We start from the raw sequence: 22,799 nt of genomic DNA on the forward strand, positions 1-22,799 counted from the left end.
ATTGACTCAGTAATTCTATTTCAAATTTATTCTAAGTGAATAATTAAGGGTGTAAGCAGAGACCCAGCTACAAGGATGCTCATCTGTGACATTTATAACATTAAAAGGTTGGGATCAACAAAAATATACAACAAAAGGGTACTGATTAAATAAAATCAAGTAAAACATGCACACAAAAGAATTCTGTTGAATAATTAAAAGTATTGTAGAATGATTAATATGGAAAAATATCCATAATTATGTGAAATGCAAATTATAGACCAGCATATATAGCATGATACCATAACTTTTTAAAAGTTTTTATATGCATATCAAAAAACTAGATGGTGGGCCGGGCGCGGTGGCTCAAGTCTGTAATCCCAGCACTTCGGGAGGCCGAGACGGGCGGATCACGAGGTCAGGAGATCCAGACCATCTGGCTAACACGGTGAAACCCCGTCTCTACTAAAAATACAAAAAACTAGCCGGGCGAGGTGGCGGCGCCTGTAGTCCCAGCTACTCGGGAGGCAGGAGAATGGCGTGAACCCGGGAGGCAGAGCTTGCAGTGAGCTGAGATCTGGCCACTGCACTCCAGCCTGGGTGACAGAGCGAGACTCCGTCTCAAAAAAAAAAAAAAAACTAGATGGTGATATAAATGTTGAAGAGATTATCTCTGGGTGGCAGAATTGAGTGGTTTTTATTTTCATTTTATTTATATTCCTATTTTCCTACAATAAACTTATATTACTATATTTATAATGCAATAGAAATGCAAACACTGGCTATGTTAATACTTTTTAAATAAATTAGTTCAAAATGCAATTAATAGCAATTAACAAGCATCAATAACTGAAACCAGATTCTATCAGAACCTTGTGGCTGGGAAGAAGTGCCAACAAAGGGTGAAAAACATATTTTTAAAAGTCTGGAGATAAAATCCACCAACTTTAAAATATTTTCCACCATAAGTTAGAGTGGAATATCTATCACTATGGCAAACATTCAGTATGTGTTTACTGCATGAAAAATCCTGCTTACATTCAGCCAAGCACTGCAAACAAGCACTATGTTAAATTTTTTTTATAAAAAAGGTCTGCTTCACTATCTTTCTAATTTTTAAAAACTGCCAAGTTCAATTGAAAAATGAAGATACCGGCCGGGCGCAGTGGCTCAAGCCTGTAATCCCAGCACTTTGGGAGGCCGAGACGGGCAGATTACGAGGTCAGGAGATCGAGACCATCCTGGCTAACACGGTGAAACCCCGTCTCTACTAAAAAAATACAAAAACTAGCCGGGCGAGGTGGCGGGCGCCTGTAGTCCCAGCTACTCGGGAGGCTGAGGCAGCAGAATGGCGTAAACCCGGGAGGCGGAGCTTGCAGTGAGCTGAGATCTGGCCACTGCACTCTAGTCCAGGCGACAGAGCGAGACTCCGCCTCAAAAAAAAAAAAAAAAAAAGAAAGAAAAATGAAGATACCTGTATTACATATAATGGTCGTAAGTATGTCAACATGGTGTTCATTTCTTTTTTTTTTTGAGATGGAGTCTTGCTGTGTTGCCCAGGCTGGGGTGCAGTGGTGCGATCTCGGCTCACTGCAAGTTCCACTGCCCGGGTTCATGCCATTCTCCTGCCTCAGCCTTCCGAGTAGCTGGGACTACAGGTGCCCGCCACCATGCCCAGCTAATTTTTCGTATTTTTAGTAGAGACGGAGTTTCACCGTGTTAGTCAGGATGGTCTCGATCTTCTGACCTCATGATCCACCTGCCTCAGCCTCCCAAAGTGCTGGGATTACAGGCATGAGCCACCGCACCCAGCCCATTTCTACTTTCTTGCTCACAGTTCTACTTTAGATAGCTAAGACATTCCTTCAAAATAGTTGAAAAAAGGGGAGAGATATGTATAGACAGACAGACACACACACACACACACACACACAAAATAAAAATAGTGATTTTAGGCTGCGCGAGGTGTCTCATGTCTGTAATCCCAGCACTTTGGGAGAGTCATCTGAGGTCAGGCAGGAGTTCAAGACCCCCCTGGCCAACATGGCAAAACCCCATCTCCACTAAAAATTTTAAAAATTAGCTGGGTATGGTGGTAGGCGCTTATAATCCCAGTTACTAGGGAGGATGAGACACAAGAATCGCTTGAACCCAGGAAGCAGAGGTTGCAGTGAGCCAAGATTGTGCCACTGCACTCCAGCCTGGGCAACAGAGCAAGACTGTCTCAAAAAAAAAAAAAAAAATAGTGCTTTTTATTTGGGGCAACAAGAGACACCAAATTCCAGGTTTTTACCTAAATCATGTTCTTTATCATCTATCAACTATTTTCACTGTACTTCAACTATTTAACTAGCTTCTTAAAAAACAACAACAACAACAACAACAACAACAACTACTTTAGGTCAGATGTGATGGCTCATGCCTGTAATCCCAGCACTTTGGGAGGCCAAGGCAGGCCAATCATTTGAGCACAAGAGTTCAAGACTAGCCTGTACAACACGGCAAAACCCTGTCTCTATAAAAAACACAAAAATTAGCCAGGCATATGGTGGCATGCACCTGTAGTCCCAGCTGCTCAGGACGCTGAGCTGGGAGGATAGCTTGAGCGCAGAAGGCAGAGTTTGCCGTGGTGAGCCATCAGCCTGAGGAAGACAGCAAGACTCTGAAGAAGGAAGGGAGGAAGGGAGGGAGGGAGGGAGGGAGGGAGGGAGGGAGGGAAGGAGGGAAGGAAGGAAGGAAGGAAGGAAGGAAGGAAGGAAGGAAGGGAGGGAGGGAGGGAGGGAGGGAATGGAAGGAAGGAGAAAGGGAGGGAGGGAGGGAGGGGAAGGAAGGAAGGAGGAAGGAAGGAAGGAAGGAAGGAGAGAGGAAGGAAGGAAGGAAGGGAGGTAGGGAAGGAGGGGGGAGAGGGGGAGAAAGGAAGGAAGGGAGGGAGGGAGGCAGGGAAGGAGTGGGGAGAGGAGGAGGGAACCCTGCCTTATAGGGGCTTATCCCTGTTACATTTTAAGTTTTAATTACTTTAATCATACCACCACTGAAATGCAAATAATTCAGGCAAGAACGGTGGTAATGAAAAAACTTTGGGTTGTAAAAAAAACTTGGCTTAAATCCAGACTACTATTTGCTAGCTGTGTGACTCTGAACAAGACACTTAGCCTCCCTGGGCTTCATTTTCCCTAACAGTGCAACAGGAATAAGAACTGTTGTGACAGTTCAACACAATACTGGATGCAGAACAATAGTCAAATTTCATTTCTCTTTTCTCAGGAAACAATTTTTTTTAACTGAGGAGTAATTTTGGAACATGGAACACTTCGTTGGTTATGGATGTGGTGGGGTTCTTGGAACTGGTAAGGTACAAGAGGAAGGCAAAGAATAGCACATAGCTTGGAGCAGGAAACTGGGATAAGGAAACTGAGTGTAGGATAGGATACTTGTTGCAGGTTGTCGTGTTTAAAACTCCTCCTGCTCAGTTCACTTTCCCCAATCTAGTTTTGTCCAGTCAAGCCTCACCTGTCACTCACTACCCCTTTCCAAGTAGGAAGAATATGCAGGAAAAATAGTGGGGAAAAGTAAGCAAGTGACAATATATGCTCTTGGTGAATTCCTTCCTCTGGGCTCTCATCTCCCTTCCTCTCCACCCTTTCTTATTCCTACAGTAAGTACCTTTCTTAGAAAGAGTGATCCCTATGCATGTGAATAATCTGTACAAAAATTTAACTTAAACTATAAAATTTCAAGCTCCAAGATTCTAAAAAGGTACAAATGTCTTATTTGTTTCAATGTTTTCTTTGAACGTGCACATTTTATCAGGTAAAGAAACCTTTGGGATTTTATCTTAAAACCGTTTAAAGACATAATCAAATGGTTTGAGTATCAAACAAAAGCCACCTATCCATAACACATCCTGTTCACAAAAGCGTCCCAGAAACTCGATATAAACAAAACCCCTCTGTTTATTTCCAGGAGTTAATACTGTGGTTTTCTGTATCCAACAGTATGCCTTACATACCCGGGGTTACTATGTTTTCTTCCTCTACTCAAACAGAGCATCTGTTGCTAACATTAACACTGAAGTCCAAGTTATTTTCACAGACAAAAAAGCAGCTGGTCAAGCTAATCCATTTGTTGACTAGCCACCATCAAGCTTCTGTAAGACTGTCTAGTTAACCTCTATTGTCAGACTGCATGAGTCAGAACTTCCAATCCGCTTCCTATTAGAATTTAACAACTCTTCTCTGGCACCACCATGTGAATCGTTTCTTACAGATATAGTAGCAGAAAATATGCTTTAAAAGTAAAAATGTCGGGCCGGGCGCAGTGGCTCACGCCTGTAATCCCAGCACTTTGGGAGGCCGAGGCGGGGGGATCACGAGGTCAGGAAATGGAGACTATCCTGGCTAACCCGGTGAAACCCTGTCTCTACTAAAAATACAAAAAATTAGCCAGGCGAGGTGGCGGGCGCCTGTAGTCCCAGCTACTCTGGAGGCTGAGGCAGGAGAATGGCGTGAACCCGGGAGGCGGAGCTTGCAGTGAGCCGAGATTGCGCCACTGCACTCCAGCCTGGGCGACAGAGGGAAACTCCGTCTCAAAAAAAAAAAAGGAAAAATGTCTACACTTAATTTTAAAAGAAGAAAGTTACTTTGAAGTTAGAATTATTAAATTAATAGCAGTAGCTAACAGTATTTTTGTATGCTAGGCATTGTTAAGTGGCTTTTAAAAATGAACGCAAGACCAGGCACGGTGGCTCAAGCCTGTAATTCCAGTGCTTTGTGAGGCCGAGGCAGGCGGATCACCTGAGTGAGGTCAGGAGTTTGAGACCAGCTGGCCATCATGGTAAAACCCCATCTCTACTAAAAATACAAAAATTAGCCAGGTGTGGTGGGGGACGCCTGTAATTCCAGCTACTCAGGAGGCTGAGGCACGAGTATCTCTTGAACCCAGGAAGCAGAGGTTGCAGTGAGCTGAGATTGCACCATTGCACTCCAGCCTGGCCGACAAGATCAAAACTCCGTCTCAAAAAAAAACAAAAAACACAATCCTCACAATAATCCTGTGAGAGAAGTACAAATTGTTATCTCTATTTTACAGATGAAGAAATGGAGACAGAGCAAACTACCCCAGCTCATACAGCTTATAAATAGTAGAACCAGAGACCTGGCTCCAGAGCCATCCTCTTAATAAAGTAAAGCCCAAATCCCAATGCCTAACAAACATTCAGGTATATATTCAGGCCTTCCTCACACTTTGCAGTACCTATTTTTCTTATACTTTACTGACTGAGGTACTACCCCTGCTACTATTTTCAATGTACATTCCATAACAGAAAATAGTCTCTAAAAATAATGTCTGGGGTGTACTACTGTCTTATTTAAAGAGAACAATATCTAGCTTATATCATTACTATTTGAGGCTTGTGATTCTGCAGGAATTCATATGAGAAAAGGAAGCTCAGGTTCAGAGCACTGAACTGGTTAATGCACATTAACCCCGGACATTCTTTATACAGCTATAAACCAAGGAGTGTGGTTTTTATTATTATTATTATTAGGAAGATTCGGTACCATCAGTGAAATTCAACATATTTTCTAATATTGAGAAGTTGATTCTCAAAGATATCACAAATAAGATACTTTACTACTAATAAGAGAAGCTAATTCTTTGCTACTTCTCAGGAAACTGCACGTGGTAACCTGTAGGTACCCAAACACATCATTCGAAATGAGAACAAATAGGTTCAAATCTTAGCCTTAGGGCTAGTAGCATGACCTTCCAGGAGTCACAACCTCCAAGTCTTGATTCCTCATTAAAGTGAGGAATAATGCATCCCTGACAAAGTATGATGATCCATACTAAAACACTTTTTTTTTTTTTTTGTATTTTATGGGACACAGAGTATTTTAGTGCTCATACTTTGTAAACTTTAAAATACTGTGTTTTCAGAACAAACTATTTTATCAGATTTTTACTATGACACTATAAAATACTCTTACTTCTACCGCATATAAGAGGAAACAGATTAATCACAGTTAAGTGACTTGCTACTTATCACAGAGCTAGTAAATAGCATCCTGGAACCCATGTCTCCGGACTTTGCTCCTTCATTTGACCTCTGCTAATGTCCATTCAAATACCATTACTTTTACCTAATAAGCTGAGAGATGCTTTACAAATTTAGGCAGAGACAATATTTTAAACGTATACATACCCAAAATACACAAAATGTAATTTTTAAATGTCTTACGAATAGTCACGCATACCAAGGTGAGTTTCAGGACCAACACATACAATGAAATCATGTGCATTTTTGTTAAATACTATAATAATCAATGCTCAACACATCACTATTCTCTCATGCCCTCAGCAAAGTGATAAAGAAGGTGAATCTAGACAAAATTGTAGAAAACGTTGTTCTAAGTCTTTCCCGTGCTTTCTAATAATAGAAAAGAAGAGCCTCTTAGATATGTCTTTGTTTTCCCTGCTACATTATTAATACTCCTCGTTTTTTCTTTCCTACCCTGCACTATATTTCAATTACGTTATAGTCTAACAAAGAGAACAGGGTGGTTATTTTCATATGGAGATTATGACTGAATAACTCACTTCTAACTGTATTCAAGACATTGGCTTTGTTCTCCAAACACTTCTTCTGAATCGAACCTTTACGATTATATAACCTTTCCTCAACTGTTCGGAAAGTATAAAACATTCCACGACGACCCCTAAGTGTGCCCAGCAACACCAACTGGTCAGAGAGTGGGACGGCTGCCCTAACAATTGAAGTCTTTTCCCTCCATTCAACGAACACTAAGATCTACTTAGGAAAAGTCTTGGGAAGGGGAGCGGGTGGGCGGTACAAAGGAGATTGGGTCCCTGACCTAAAGAGCGTGGTGCTGAGACGGGACTTGGTCGAGGAAAAAGCCCCAGCTTTCGGCGTCAGCAGGGAGACACCAAACAAGGCTGTGCCTCGGTTTCCTCATCTGCTGAGGAGGGATACACCCCCACCAGCACGCTCGCAGGCTGCGGGCATGAAAACGGGCCTAAAGCATTGCAGAGTGGCTGATTTTAAAAGGGGGATGGCTCCCTGTTTTTCCTTAAGAGTCAGGGCCCCGGACAGAGCACAGGGCAGAGGCCAGCCCGAGTCACCGGGCGCGGTCCCCGCATCCGTGCGGACGCCTCTTCGCTCCCGCCCAAAGAGCGGCCGGGCGGCCTTGCCCTCCGCAGCAGCAGCCCGGACGCCCGGCCAGGTCCACCCCGCGTACCCACAGCCCACGGGCCAAGGCGCCCCGCCCACCCAGTGCCGGCCCGGCTTGTCTCGGTAGCCCCGGGCTCCCCTCCCCCGCTTACTTTCTGGGAGTCCATGGCGAGGGGCTAAGCCGGTTGGGCTCGAACCCGAAACGACGAACCGTGTGAGGAGGCTCAGCGAGATCGCACACCCCAAGACCGCTACTCACTGCACTGCCCCAGCCCGCACTGGCACCGCCCGGCCCCACCCGTCCGCGCCCAGCCCGCGCGCGCCGTCGCTGCGCCGCGGTTGCCAGGGTGAAAGGGCGGCCCGCAGAAGGGAGGGGCTGAGGAGCACCCCGCGCCTGCGCGCAGCGGCCGACTGCACCCGGGAAGTAGCGGTGGAGGGTGGGGACCGCTGCTGGTCGGTCTCCAGCTAGTCCTTCTGCAGCCTGCAGTCCCTTCCCCCATCCTTTTTCCTCCAGCGACAGCAGTCTCTGCGGCCCTGAAATAGGCCACTGGGCATCCAGCAGCCGACCGGTGGGGAGGGTCCGGGAAGGAAAGAGTATCTGGTGCTGGAGACAGATGAGCCTACCCTCCACCCAGCACGCATCTGAAGCCCCTCCCCATGCTATCCTTAGAGGGGCAGCCAGGCTACAGCGGACCCAGCGGTCCGAAGGAAGGAAAAGGGCTGGAATGAGGATGTAGCGAAAACGTGGGAAAAGGCCTTTAGGGGATGTGGTGGAAACGTAGGAGGGGGGATATAGGGATGAGAGTGGCGGAAACGTGGTTATGGGATTAATGTGAGCTTTGGGGCCTGGCACAGTTTTCCCGGGGACCCACCCACCCCGGCACCTTGCTACCTGTATTATTTTGAGCAAGTCACTCTCCCTGAGCCTGTTTCATCTGTAAAATGAGAGAAATAATGCGGACTTTGCAGAGGATTGTGAGGATTAAATAACGTATGGTACATATTAGTACTAAATTATTATTATTATTATTATTATTTGGAGATGGAGTCTCGCTCTGTCACCCAGGCTGGAGTGCAGTGGTGCCATCTTGGCTTACTGCACCCTCCGCCTCCCAGATTCCAGGAATTCTCGTGCCTCAGCCTCCTGAGTAGCTGGGATTACAGGCGCACCCACCACACCTGGCTAATTTTTTGTACTTTTAGCAGAGACTGGGTCTCGCCATGTTGCTCAGGATGGTCTCGAACTCCTAAGCTCAGGCAGCCCGCCCACCTCAGCCTCCCAAAGTGCTATGATTACAGGTGTGACCCACTGTGCCAGGCCCATTATAGTCATTCTTAGTGGGGAGTTAGAACCTGCTCGGTGTGACCTGAGGTGGCAATGAAGATTTTTAGAAAGCCTGGAATTTAGTAGGCTTGAAAAAGTTCCTCAGGCAGAGAGGCCTCATCTTCCATTTGGATGACTCTGGAGAGGCTCACAGAAGTTCAACTGGACAGTCATTTATGATGAATGAATAAAAGGGAAATACATACTGAGTACCAGTTCTACAAACAAAATTCAGTAGTGGACAAGGCCCTGTTTTTCTCACGGAGCTTACAATCTAGTATAGGAGGCCAACCAAAAAAAAAAAAAATTTAACGTGCTAGGTAGTTACAAGTGCTAAAATTAAAAATCAGGCCGGGCATGGTGGCTCACACCTGTAATCCCAGCACTTTGGGAGGCCCAAAGGGTGGATTGCTTGAGTCCAGGAGTTTGAGACCAGCCTGGGCAACATGGCAAAACCCCGTCTCTACAGAAATTAAAAAAAAAAAAAAAAATTAGCCAGACGTGGTGCTGCAAGCCTGTAGCCAGAGCCAATCAGGAGGCTGAGGCGGGAGGATCACTTGAGTCCTGGAGGCAGAGGTTGCAGTGAGCCTAGATCATACCACTGCACTCCAGCCTGGGCAACAGAGTGAGACCCCAGCTCCTAAATAAATAAATAAATAAGGCAGATGGATTCAGAGAATTGGGAGGGTTTAATTTTTCATAGAAACGTCAAGGAAGGTCCCTCTTGGAAATGGCCTGAGTATAAAGTGAGAAGATGAATTGTACAAGGATCTAGGGAAGAACATTCTAGACAGTAGGAACAACAAATACAAAGGCCTCGTGGAGGGAAGGAGCTCTGTGTTTGAGAAACTATTTATTCTACAATGTTGTCATTACATCTCTGCATGGATCCCTCTGACTGTACTGTGATTTTTTTGAGGGCTGAATTTCTTTTACCCCATATCTGTATCCCCAGCTCAGAGTCTGCCACATAGTATGCACTTAATGTATCCTTTTTTAACTGCATAGAGATGTTAAAGAAATGAAATGAAAGTTACGAAAGGGAAAAGAGGAGCTTGGCTAAGGCTAGGTGGGTAGTGCTTAGAAAGCCAGGGTCCAGGGTGGGCCTATGTGCGCCAGCTGAAAGGAGTAGTGGCATGCAGTCCTGCAAAGAGATGCCCATCTCTTAGTACCAAGAGAAGAGAACCTCCAATTCAACCTTTCCCAACTCCATGAGGAAGAGCAAGTGCAGCCAGGTGCCCAGCCATTAGCCCACTGCTGTAGCCACAAAGGTCATTCCTTCACACTGTGTACTGCAGCTGAGTCAGTTTCCCATGAGGGAGAAATGCAGCCTGGGGATTGGAGAACATCTAAAGTCTAATCACCAGACCGCGTGCTTCCCGGCTCTGCCCCTGCTTGCCACTATGGGACCCACCACTAAGCGGAGGAAACAGGACTTGGTGATGTCCCCACTTCTCTTGCTGCAAGGACTTCACCTCACTGCTGTCAGAGGGCAATTCCTGGGCACTTTATGACTGACAGGCACCACCAGAGGAAGAAAGAGGCTTTTGGGGACAGTGAGTTGCAGCTGAAATGTGATCACCAGACTCTGTCACAACTCCCACACCCCAGGAGCTCACTCCTGGCTCCTTGCCTCCAGCTTCCCGAGTTCTTTCCCTGCAGCCCAGCCAGCAGACTGCAGCTTTTGACAACATCTCTACCCCATTTGACTTCTGCCCTCACCCAATCTCTGTCTCTGGCCAGTCTGGCTCTCCTGCCCAGCTCATCCTGGGCCTTTTGCTTCCCCTCGTTCCCATCTGGGAAGAGCTAGTTCCTTCTGACTGTGACTTCTGTCTTCCCCAGTTTGTACAAGTTCTCCCATCACAACCACTTACCGAGCTGGGCTCTAAGTCTCCCACCCAATCCCTCCCAGTACCTCTGGCCTATTGGCAAGTCCTTTGCGTTTTCTGTACTTATTTTTTCACAGCCAAATCCATTTAGAAATTTTCAAAAGTAGTTTTGCAAATAAAATAAAGCATTTGTTCTTAAATGTGATCCCTGGACCACCTGAATCCACATCTGCTGGTTACTTCTAAGAAGTACAAATTGTCCGGCCTTATCCCTGGACCTACTGAATCAGGAACTCTTGGAGGAGAGTCCAAAAATCTGTGTTTTAACATTTCCTCTAGGTGATTCTGATGAATGCTAAGCTTGAGAGTCATTGAACTGAGAGAAAGCAAATTGTTTACAAAAAACGGGGGTTGGCCGGGCGCGGTGGCTCAAGCCTGTAATCCCAGCACTTTGGGAGGCCGAGACGGGCGGATCACGAGGTCAGGAGATGGAGACCATCCTGGCTAACACGGTGAAACCCCGTCTCTACTAAAAACTACAAAAAACTAGCCGGGCGACGTGGTGGCGCCTGTAGTCCCAGCTACCCGGAAGGCTGAGACAGGAGAATGGCGTGAACCCGGGAGGCGGAGCTTGCAGTGAGCTGAGATCCGGCCACAGCCCTCCAGCCTGGGCGACAGAGCGAGACTCCGTCACAAAAAAAAAAAAAAAAAACGGGGGTCAGGGAGAGAACTACAGAGGCATAAAAATACCACTTCAAAACCTAGGTTTCTTATTCTTAAAAAGCCTATCTAGTCATAGACATTTATCCAACTGAGGTCTCTGGGCCTCCAGGAACCTCTTTCTGAGGAAACCTCAAGTTAGGATAGCCTCATAGAGAGGCTGATATAGAAAGTCTGGCGAAATTGTCTCTCCCAGAACCAGGTTCTCTATCTTCTCTGAGTGGTGCCAGGCATTGCCTGCAGCCCTGGGCTACTTCACATATTCTGAAATTCCTCCATCTCTTAGGAGAGAAATTTCCTTCCTTTCAGTGTTGCCAGCAGTCTTCCCCTTTGGGAGTCACTATAGGGCCATCGGCATGGAGTCAGCAGTCTGAATTTAAACCCAGATGTTGCTGCTTACCAGCAGCGTAGCCTTCGGTGAGTCACTTAACCTTGCTAAACGTCAATTTCCTCATCTGTAACATAGCCATCAGACTAGTAGTAATTCCCTTATAGGGTTGCTGTGAGGATTAAAGGGGATTATGTAGGTCAAATGCTGGCTAGTATTGTTTAACAAGTGGTAGCTGTTACTAATAATTACTCTCTTACTCATCACGTTCCTCCTGTTTTACCCTTGCACAGCTCTTTTTCCTTCTGGATCTTTGGGGCCTTAAAAGACCTATTCTCACCACACCTCCCCTTTTCCCTGTTATACCTGTTTTTTCTGGAGCAAAATCACTAGTCAAATGCTGCCGTTTGTTGAAGGCCGAAATCTTTGCCCATTGCTCCCTGCTACTATGTCTGGCCTGAGTCTTAGCATTTGCCACCCAGCCTGGGAAGACTCCAAGGCCTCTCTAAGCCTTAGCTTCTTTAGCTGTGAAATAGAGATCATAAAAGTAGCACCTACAAGGGTTGTTGAGTGGTAAATGATATAATCCATATTAAATTTTGAGCACAGTGTCTGGCATGTAGTGAACATTCGAAAAATATTAGCTATTATCATCTCTTACCAACTGTAGAAACCTAATTAATTCCGATTTTTTTTTTTTTTTTTAACAGAGACATGGTCTTGCTGTGTTGGTCAGGGTGGTCTTGAACTCCTGGCCTCAAGCAGTCCTCCCACCTTGGCCTCCCAAAGTGCTGGGATTATAGGCATGAGCCACCATGCCTGACCTTGTTTTTCTGGCCCTCTTCTGAGTAAAAACCAAACTCACCCAAAATCCCTGCAACCCCTCGGAAGTCAGAGCAAAAATGTCTGATCCTAGGCACTCATTACAGAGTCTCCCAGGAGGGTGATATGGTTTGGCTGTGTCCCCACCCAAATCTCATCTTGAACTACAGCTCCCACAATTCCCATGTGTTCTGGGAGGGACCTGGTGGGAGGTAATTGAATCATGGGGGCAGGTCTTTTCTGTGTTGTTCTCATGATAGTGAATAAGCCTCACGAGATGGTTTTATGAAAGCGAGTTTCCCTGTACAAGCTCTCTTTCACCTGCTGCCAATGTAGGATGTGCCTTTCGCCTTCCGCCATGATTGTGAGGCCTCTGCAGCCACATGGAACTGTGAGTCCATTAAACCTCTTTTTCTTTATAAATTACCCAGTCTCGAGTATGTCTTTACCAATAGCATGAGAACAGACTAATACGGATGAAAAGAATGGTTCTCCCCTGATGCAGGCTGGCACTCTCTACTTGAAGAGCTCTAAGCCAAGTGGGAAGCAGTCAGTGGACACATACCTGACTAGTGAAACCATGTGAGAAGAGACACAACTAAAGCACCTGTGAGTATATGGCCTGAAAGGAAAAACTCAGAGTGGATATGATCATTGAATTCAAATTTCTGTAGGGCTATTGTATGGAAGAGGAAGCTAACTTGTTCTCTAGCATCCCATAGGTATAATTAGACCCAATTGGTGGAAGCTACAGGAAGACAGTTTTCCATTCAACAAAATGTCCAACTTTCTAACAGAGTCATACAGAGCTGGAATAGACTGGTAGTGAGATCCCCATTGGTGCAGGTATACAAGCAGGGGCTGGACATTTGCTTAGCAGAGCATTCATAGGGGGATTCAGGCACCGGAAGGGTATCTGGTAGAAATAACTTTTTTTTTTTTTTTTTTTTTTTTGAGGCAAGGTCTAGCTGTGTCACCCAGGCTGGAGTGCAATGGTGCAATCTCGGCTCACTGCAACCTCCGCCTCCCAGGCTCAAGCCATCCTCCCACCCCAGCCTGCTGAGTAGCTGGGACCACAGGCACATGCCACCATACCCAGCTAATTTTTTTTTTTAATGTTTTGTAGAGATGGGTTTTCGCCATGTTGTCCAGGCTGGTCTTAAACTCCTGAGTTCAAGCAATCTGTCCACCTTGGCCTCCCAAACTGCTGGGGTTACAGGTGTGAGCCACCGTGCCCAGCAGAGATAACTTTTAACATCTTCCTGAACTGTGAGGTTACATCATTCTCTAAACTGGAAGGCAAAACCATTCATTCCCTTTCTGACTCAGTTTTGTAATTATACTCACATTTAGAAGGCTCTCTGAATTTCCTCTCCCTACCCTCACTCCCATGTGGTCCATTGCAAGAAGCCCCACTCCTTCCTGGGAGAAGGCCTGGGAGGGATAGTTAATTAAACCCTAGCCATTATGATGTGATTGTGTCACAATACCTTCTCCATGTGTAATGGCCTACTTTATGCTGGCACTAGGGACACTGAGATGATTAAGGACTAGAAGGCACAAGTGCTTTCAATCTACTCTGCCATGGCTCTCGTCATGCCTCTGAACTCGTCATATTCAGAGAATGATCAAGGACAAAGCAGATTTATCTGCCTACCAATCTCCTCTTTGTAAAGCATGGTGGCCCCCAGCCAGATTTCTCCAACACAGAGGAATAGACTCAATGTTCCTAGGAAGAACACTGCTCAGCAGCCCCTATCCCTCTGCATATACTCTGAAAATGTTAAGGGCCACGTTGAGACTAGGGAGATAAAGAGTCATCGCAAATTCACTGCACTTCTATTTCATTGGCTAAGCACCCAGACTCTGGTGCCAGACTGTCTGAATTCAAATCCCAAGTCTTGCCAGTTGTGTCTTTGGGCAATTTCTTATCCCTTCCATACCTCAATTTTCTCATTTCTAAAATAAGAATATTAACAATATCCACTTGATAGGTTTGTTATGAAGATAAATGACTTAATGTATATAAGATGCTTAGAATAATGGCAGACATATAGAAAATACATAATATATGTGAGCTATCTCTTATCATTTTCTAAAACAAACTGTTCTTCTAAGCACAGCACCAGGAAATAATAGTGATCTGTGAGCCCTTTGGTACTGCAGTGCCATTGCTGCTAGTGAAGATGGTACTGTGTCAGCACTTCCAGGGAAAATAAGCCTCTTGAAATCCATCCTTCATTATGAAGGTCAATCTCTACTTTTCCACAACAAAAGAGTTTAAGGGAGAAAGGTGATAGGACTTATGCTAGAAGGGAAGGACTTAAGACAAGGAGACAGAAAGGGAAGATTGGACCCTTTCCAAGCCAAAGAAACAGCCTGAGCAAAAATGGGCAACAATGGAAGAACAAACCCAAAAATGGAGGTAGGGGATGAAATGAGTGGAAAGTGCAACCTTCAGTACCCAAATATTGGGGAAGCATTAGGAGGACTTTAGAATATATAGGAGATGAAATATTCTACAGCCATGAAAATTATCTTTAAGAAAAATACATAGCAATGAGAGAGTTTATAATATTACAAAATTTTTTAAATAGCTAGAATAATTTTTCTTTTTCTTTCTTTTTTTTTTTTTTTTAATGAGACGGAGTCTCGCTCTGTCACCCAGGCTGGAGTGCAATGGCACGATCTCAGCTCACTGCAACCGCCACCTTCTGGGTTCACGCCATTCTCCTGCCTCAGCCTCCTGAGTAGCTGGGATTATAGGTGCCTGCCACCATGCCTGGCTAAATTTTTTTTTTTTTTTTTTTTTTGTATTTTTAGTAGAGAGGGTTTCACCATGTTGGTTAGGCTGGTCTCGAATTGCTGACCTCGTGATTTGCCCACCTTGCCCTCCCAAAGTGCTGGGATTACAGGCATGAGTCACCACACCTGGCTGAAAAATAGCTGGAGTAATTTTTCTATATACAATTGGATAATACCTACTATAGAAAAGTAACCAATGCATTTGTAAGTTTTTATTTTGTTTATACCTTTTAGCTCAGGTGAAGTGACATCATATATGAAGCTCAGCCTGGCTTCCTGTGATCAAATACAACACTGTTTGTGTGTATGTGTGTGTTGTTTTTGTTTTTGTTTTGAGCTGGAGTCTTTCTCTGTTGCCTGGGGTTGGGGTGCAATGGTGCAATCTTGGCTCACTGCAACCTCTGCCTCCCAGATTCAAGTGATTCTCCCGCCTCAGCCTCCTGAGTAGCTAGGAATACAGGCGCCCACGACCACACCTGGCTAATTTTTGTATTTTTAGTAGAGATGGGGTTTCACCATATTGGCCAGGATGGTCTTGAACTCCTGACCTCAAGTGATCTGCCTGCCTCAGCCTCCCAAAGTGCTGGGATTACAGGCGTGAGCCACCACACCTGGCAACAATATTGTTTCGGTTCAAATGTCTGGGTCTCCACAAAATCCATTTGTTGAAATCTTAACCCCCAAGGTGATAGTAATAGGAAGTGGGGCCTTTGGGAAGTGACTAGGTCAGAGGCAGAGCCCTCATGAATGGCATGAATGAAAGAGTCCTGAGAGAAACCCCTCAGTCCTTCCACCAGGTGGGGATGCACGAAGTGAGAAGGTGCCAGCTGTGAACCAGGAGGCAGCCCTTCACAAGATACTGAATCTGCCAGCACCTTGATCTTGAACTTCCCAGCCTCCAGACCTGTGAGAAATAAATTTCTGTTGTTTGTATGTAAGCCACCCAGTCTGTGGTATTTTGTTACAGCCACCAGAAAGGACTAAAACAAACACCTGTAAGTAGTATATGTTTATTTTTCTGCTACATAAAAGTGAATCAAAGACAAACAAATTGGCTTTGATATATAAACTCAAATTTGGCATGATTTCCTCATGATGAAAAAAAGGAAAAGGGAAAAAGTGGGTGGAGAGAGAGATTAATAGGGGTCAAACTGTAATGGTCTCTGAATTCCAGGCCAAAGTGTTGGGTTCTGAGCATGTTGTGTGGGGGAAGCCACTTGCATGTTTATGAGCAATGAGTTATTTTAGGACAGTTGATTTGGCAGGAGAAATAGGAAGGACGTGAGTGGGAGGAGTCTGGGGTGAGGAGTTGACTGCGGATCCAGAGGCCCAGACCTCTCCTATTCCCTGCCCCTTCCCTTTCTTGGTTAGATCCCTACAGCCCCCCTTTCCCCCCACTCCATCACCACCACCACCACCACCACCATTAGAATACAGTAATTACCTTAGCATTATAAATCTTTAAGTACTTTTTCAGGCAAATGGAAAAAATAATACATTGGCCTGAATGAAGATGGTTGACTTTCTTCCAGAGTCATCTAAAACAGAGGTTGGCACACTCTTTCTGAAAGGGCCAAATAGTCAACATTTTAAGCTTTGAGGGCCATATGGAATCTGTCACAACTTTGCAACTCAATCACTGTAGAGCAGAAGCAGCCATAGACATGAAGGATTGGGTGTGGCTGTGTTCCCAATAAAACTTTATTTACAAAAGTAGCTGGGGGCCATATTTTATCAACTCCTGATCTCAAATAATATTGTGTTATTTTTTAGAAGATAATTCTGTGATTCTTTTGTGCCTCTAAAGACTCTCTGGTCCTCCATCTCAGACACTTTCCATATACATACACTGCCATCATGAGAGGAAGTATACCATTGATAAGGTGTTGGGGTAATTATCTTTGGAGCAATAATAAGCAAAACAATGTTAGTGTGGAGAGCTTTGGAGTTAGAACTAGATTTGAATCCTGACTCTGGCAAGTGTGTGATCTTACACATAGCACACAAACTCTCTGAGTCTCCGTTTCTTCGTGGGCAAAGTGGAGATAATAGGTGCAACCTTACAGGGCTATTGTGAGGATTAAACATATATAAAGCACCCAGCCTAATGCTTGGCATGGAACAGGCACTCAATAAATAGCAGTTATTAACCCACATTGGCTCTATAAATAGCAGAGTCAAAGTCGACAGACCCAGCCTGAACAAGAATTTCGCTGTGGATCTAGCCTTCAGGCCAGTATTGGCACTAGAGTGAGAAAAGGGAATCATTTAAACATACCCATGCTAGAAGATAAAGCAACATTAAATGTGAAGACAGTGCTGCAAGACAGATTTCTATCAAATGCTTTTGATTATTTATTAGACAGCCACACTGTACCAAATCCACTTGGCTGTTGGTGGTTCGAGAACCTTGTTACACGCTTTCATTGAAGTAATAAGATCCTGCTCTTCATAATGGCAGACTCTCAACAGCTGGTGAGTGGGAGAACTTCATGTAAACAACCTCCTCTGAGTTCATTCTTCCGGGCTCATGAGACCAGTCACCTTTTCTTCAGCTGAAAGATCAACACATCAAGAAAATGAATGCTTCTGTCCTAAGGGAACATGACACAATGAGAAGTAATCAATAACTAGAAATAGTGTGGGATCGCCTTTAAAGAAAACATTATGAAATGTAAGAAGGCTACACACACACACAGATTAACACATTTAAAAAGATATCTGAGAGATCCCCTTATCAACTGTGTATTCATGCACAAGTTATTTAAATTCTCTGCCTACATTTCCCAATGTATAAAATAAAGATAATTATGGTTTCCTTAAGGTTGTTGTAAGGATGAAATGCATTGGTAAATGCAGTGAACTTAGAACACTGTCTGACACATACCGAGGAAGGCTAGATTAGTGTTTGCCATTGTTGGCATTAGTATTATTCTTTGACAAAGAGATTTTTAGAATAGTTGAACTGAATCAGACACACCTATGATGAGTCAAATTCAAAGCTAATCTGCAAAATTTGATTCTATGGTACTCTCAAAGACCAAAACCTGAAATGCAAATGAAACTTTGAATTTTTCACTCCTGTAATTCAGTCAGCAGTGGGTCAGGTCAGACCAGGATAATGGGTGTTCTCATAGTTTGGTTCAATTCAAGAAATAGTGACTAAGTAAATTAACTGACGATAAGAATTATAATGTGGTTCTTTAAATGGATCTTATTGCTAGGAAATATACACTGAAGTATTTAGGACTAAAAGGCAATGACGTGTGCACATTATTCTCAAATGATCCAAAAGTATTAAGTATATACTATATACCTAACAGATATGTGTGTGTATATATATGTGTGTGTATATATAGAGAGAGAGAGAGAGAAAGAGTATGGACCTACTATTCTCTGTATTTATCTATATCAATCTAGATACTTATCCAGACAACTATCTATCTAGATCTTAATAGCTAGATATATCTAGATATCTATCTATACATAGAGAGAGATATATCTATAGATAGATATCGAGATCTAGATAGATATATAGAGAGAATGGATGATCATATGGGATAAAACACATGTTTAACAAAGGTGTAACAATATGTAACATGGTGTTTTATGTACCATTCTTATTCTTGCAGCTTTTCTCTAAGTTTGAAATCATTTCCAAATAAAAAAGCCCCATTAGGATGGGTTAAAAATTAAAAATAAGGGTAGGCTCAGTTTGGTTATCAAACAAGCCCAGAGCCACTCCAGGACAAGGAGAAGTAACAAGATACAGTCCTAACTACAAGATGCCAGGAGAACTTGGACTTGCAAGAAGGGGATATGAAACAGTTCTATGATTCAGATATCTAATGAAGTCAGGTGAAGATCTACATCCGTCTCCACAAGAGGCTCTGCTTGTCTCCAGGTGGTTAAAACAGGTCACATGTAGCACTAAGAACAACGTTGCTTGAAACCCTTACCAAAAGTTTCATTTTAGGATTTTAGTCTTGAGATTTTAGTACATGCCAGTTATTGCTGATCCCCCTGCCTCAGATTTTTCTCAACTTCAATCCATTTGGCAGGCTGCCGATAGAATAAATCCCTAAATTGTTGCTTTCACCACATTAGTTCCTCACTCAAGAAATTAGCAATGGCTTCCTGTTTTCCACAACACCTCATCTAAACTTAGCTGTCTTGCCAGTTTCATTTTATTTATTTATTTATTTATTTATTTATTTATTTATTTATTTATTTAATTTTATTTATATGAGACAAGGTCTTGTGCTGTCACCCAGACTGGAGTGCAGTGGCATGATCACAGCTCACTGTAACCTCAAACTCCTGAGCTCAATCAATCCTCCCACTTCAGCCTCCTCGGTAGCTGGGACTATAGGAGCTCCATGCCACATGCTATTCCATTTTATGATTTTATATACTTTGACTTGCAGTTTCAACTTTCATGATTTTTTCCCCTTTACTGAAAATAACAGGACCTAAGATTAGACTGACATCTGACTGATGGTTGCTTGGTTATGGTCATGTGGTGTAGTCACTAGGCTTATGCCAAAGCTGTGATTTGTCTGATGTTAAGATAAAAGTTCTTTCCTCCTATTTTTCTATTTAAATAAACTTTTTTTTTTTTTTTTTTTTTTTTTGAGACAGAGTCTTGCTTTGTCACCCAGGCTGGAGTGCAGTGGCACAATCTCGGCTCACTACAGCCTCTGCCCCCCTGGGTTCCAGCGATTCTCCTGCCTCAGCCTCCTGGGTAGCTGGGATTACAGGCGCCTAACACCACACCTGGTCAATTTTTGTATTTTTAGTAGAGACGGGGTTTCGCCATATTGGCCAGGCTGGTCACGAATTCCTGACCTCAGGTGATCCACCGGCCTGGGCCTCCCAAAGTGTTGAGATGGACTGGTGTGAGCCACCACACCCAACCAAATAAACTTTTTATTTATTTATTTTTTTTTGAGATGGAGTCTCGCTGTGTCACCCAGGCTGGAGTGCAGTGGCGCGACCTCGGCTCACTGCAAGCTCCGCCTCCCGGGTTCATGCCATTCTCCCGCCTCAGCCTCTGAGCAGCTGGGACTACAGGTGCCCGCCACCACGCCCGGCTAATTTTTTGTATTTTTAGTAGAGACGGGGTTTCACCGTGTTAGCCAGGATGGTCTCGATCTCCTGACCTCGTGATCCGCCTGTCTCGGCCTCCCAAAGTGCTGGGATTACAGGCTTGAGCCACCGCGTCCGGCCTAAACTTTTTAATTTTAGAATAGTTTTAGGTTTACAGAAAAGTTGCAAAGATAACATAGAGCTCCCATCTACCTCAGGTCTAGTTTTCCCTATTGCTAACATCTTACATTACTATGATACATTTGTCACAACTAGTGAACCAACACTGGACACGGCTATTAGCTAAACTCCATACTGCAAGGTCCTCTGAACAGGCTACATGGTGGCCGAGTCATTGTGACCCCTGTGACTCACACATACAGGCCTCCTGGAGTCACAAAGCCTGGAGCAACAGGAGAACCACTAAAGAAGAAGAAACAGCTAGTTCCTGCCTTAACTGATTAACCGACCTTGCAGCATTCCACCATTGTGATACGTTCCTGCCCTACCCTAACTCATCAATCGACCTTGTGGTATCATGCCTGTGACCTCCCCCCACCTCATGACTATGCACCTTGTGACATTCTTCCCCTGCCCGAAAAAGCTGCCCCTAACTGTAACTTTCCACTACCTACCCCAAACCTATAAAACCAGTTCCACTCCCACCACCCTTCGCTGACTCCTTTCTTGGACTCAGCCCACTTGCACCCAGCCTTGTTGCAACAGCGTTGTTGCTCACACTCAGCCTGTTTGGGTAGTCTCTTCAATTAGGCACATGCATAACACATACTTTATTCAGATTTCATTAATTTTCTCTGATGTCCTTTTCAGTTCCACAATCCTATCCAGGAGACTGTATTATATTCAGCTTTCCTCCTTTTCTTTATCTTTTTTTTTTTTTTTTTGAGACGGAGTCTCACTCTGTTGCCCAGGCTGGAGTGCAGTGGCGCAATCTCAGCTCACTGCAAGCTCCGCCTCCCAGGTTCATGCCATTCTCCTGCCTCAGCCTCCTGAGTAGCTGGGACTACAGGCGCCCACCACCATGTCTGGCTAATTTTTTTGTATTTTTAGTAGAGATGGGTTTTCACCGTGTTAGCCAGGATGGTCTCGATCTCCTGACCTCATGATCTGCCTGCCTCGGCCTCCCAATTGTTTTGTTTTTTGAAACAGAGTCCTGCTTTGTCACCTAGGCTGCAGTGCAGTTGCACCATAACAGCTCATTGCAGCCTCGACCTCCCGGGCTCAATCAATCCTCCCACCTCATCCTTCTGAGTAGCTGGGGCTACAGGCCCATGCCACCACACCTGGTTACTTTTTTTGTACTTTTTTGTAGAGATGGGATTTCACCATGTTGCCCAGGCTGGTCTTAAACTCCTGGGCTCAAGCAATCCACCTGCCTCGGCATCCCAAAGTGCTGGGATTATAGGCATGAGCATTGTGCCTGAATCTCTTCCTATTTTTAAATTTTTTTTTTTTTTTTGAGATGGAGTCTCACTCTGTCGCCCAGGCTGGAGTGCATTAAATTTTAAAATATTGTTTAAAAAGCTAAATGTAACCCTTAAGACTAAAGTATACAGTCTAATAAATGTGATTTCATTACACTTGAATGCTGTATCTTTCCTACTACCCTTGAACATGAAAATTCACAGCATAATCTAGCTCATCCCAGTGAGTGACTAGAAGATTCAATTCAAAGCTTCCTGAAACTTCTCTTTGTGTCAGATCCCTTGGGAGCCCAGAACACCCTTCTCCAACTTCAGGTCCAAGACTACATCTAATTAACTGGTCCAAACAAGTTTTCCTTCTATATATGTATGGTATAAAGGAATTATTATATGGATATTGAATCCCCTGGAATGAATCTCTACTTTTATCTTTTCCATCTTATTTTTGCCCTACTTTCTAAGAGACTTCCTCAAATTCATCTTTCAACCCTTCTATGAGTTTTACACTTTTTTCTATTTTAAATATTTTTGTTCTCTGAACGTTCCTCTTTTAAATAGCAAACTATTTTATTTCTTTTTTTTTTTTTTTTTTTTTTTTTTTTTTTTGAGACGGAGTCTCGCTCTGTCGCCCAGGCTGGAGTGCAGTGGTGCAATCTCGGCTCACTGCAATCTCTGTCTCCAGGGGTTCAAATAATTCTCCTCCCTCAGCCTCCCAAGTAGCTTGGATTACAGGCACTCATGACCATGCCCAGCTAATTTTTGTATTTATTTAACAGAGACGGGGTTTCACCAGATCGGCTAAACTGGTCTTGAACTCCTGAACTCAAATGATTCATCCGCCTTGGCCTCCCAAAGTGCTGGGATTAGAGGCATGAGCCACCGCACAGCCTAAATACCAAACTAGTTTTTTTTTATTACAATCCTTTCTATTATCTGAGTTTAGTCATTCACAGTTTTCTTCTACCTTATAGTCTGTTTCCTCTAAGTTGCTTTGTTGTTGGCTTTCTCTTTGTTTTGATCTCTGTCTTTCACGGTAGAGACTTGCCCCAAGGGTCTGGTAATTCTTATTTAAGAAAGCAGCACTAAAACTAATCGGAAGTTTTTATTCGCAGGTAGATCTTGTCATTGAAATGCTTCACTGTATAACAACTTGATTGGACTTTCTAGCTAGAGAACCCCGTGTGAGCATCTTTAGGCATTTTCCTTTGGGCTGGTTAGATTCCCTGGAGAATAATTTTTCAGTTTCCTGCTTGGTGGGTGAAGGCCT

The 22,799-nt window shown here is 44.1% G+C and overlaps 2 protein-coding genes across 2 annotated transcripts in view; both read right to left on the reverse strand.

Moving 5' to 3' along the window:
- The window catches only part of FSD1L (fibronectin type III and SPRY domain containing 1 like), an 83,354-nt gene extending 75,829 nt beyond the window's left edge, over positions 1-7,525 (reverse strand). Inside the window, exon 1 of the mRNA XM_030920289.1 lies at positions 7,324-7,525. Coding sequence (XP_030776149.1) covers positions 7,324-7,338 — 15 coding nt within the window. The 5' untranslated portion in view covers positions 7,339-7,525. The remainder of the gene's footprint in view (positions 1-7,323) is intronic.
- Positions 7,526-17,330: 9,805 nt separating this feature from the next.
- SLC44A1 (solute carrier family 44 member 1) overlaps positions 17,331-22,799 on the reverse strand; it is a 198,827-nt gene continuing 193,358 nt past the window's right edge. The window contains exon 16 of the mRNA XM_010353308.2: positions 17,331-17,554. Within this exon, the coding sequence (XP_010351610.1) occupies positions 17,540-17,554 (15 nt within the window). The 3' untranslated portion in view covers positions 17,331-17,539. The remainder of the gene's footprint in view (positions 17,555-22,799) is intronic.

Source organism: Rhinopithecus roxellana, chromosome 16 (genome assembly GCF_007565055.1).
Source record: "Rhinopithecus roxellana isolate Shanxi Qingling chromosome 16, ASM756505v1, whole genome shotgun sequence".
Lineage (NCBI taxonomy): Eukaryota > Metazoa > Chordata > Mammalia > Primates > Cercopithecidae > Rhinopithecus > Rhinopithecus roxellana.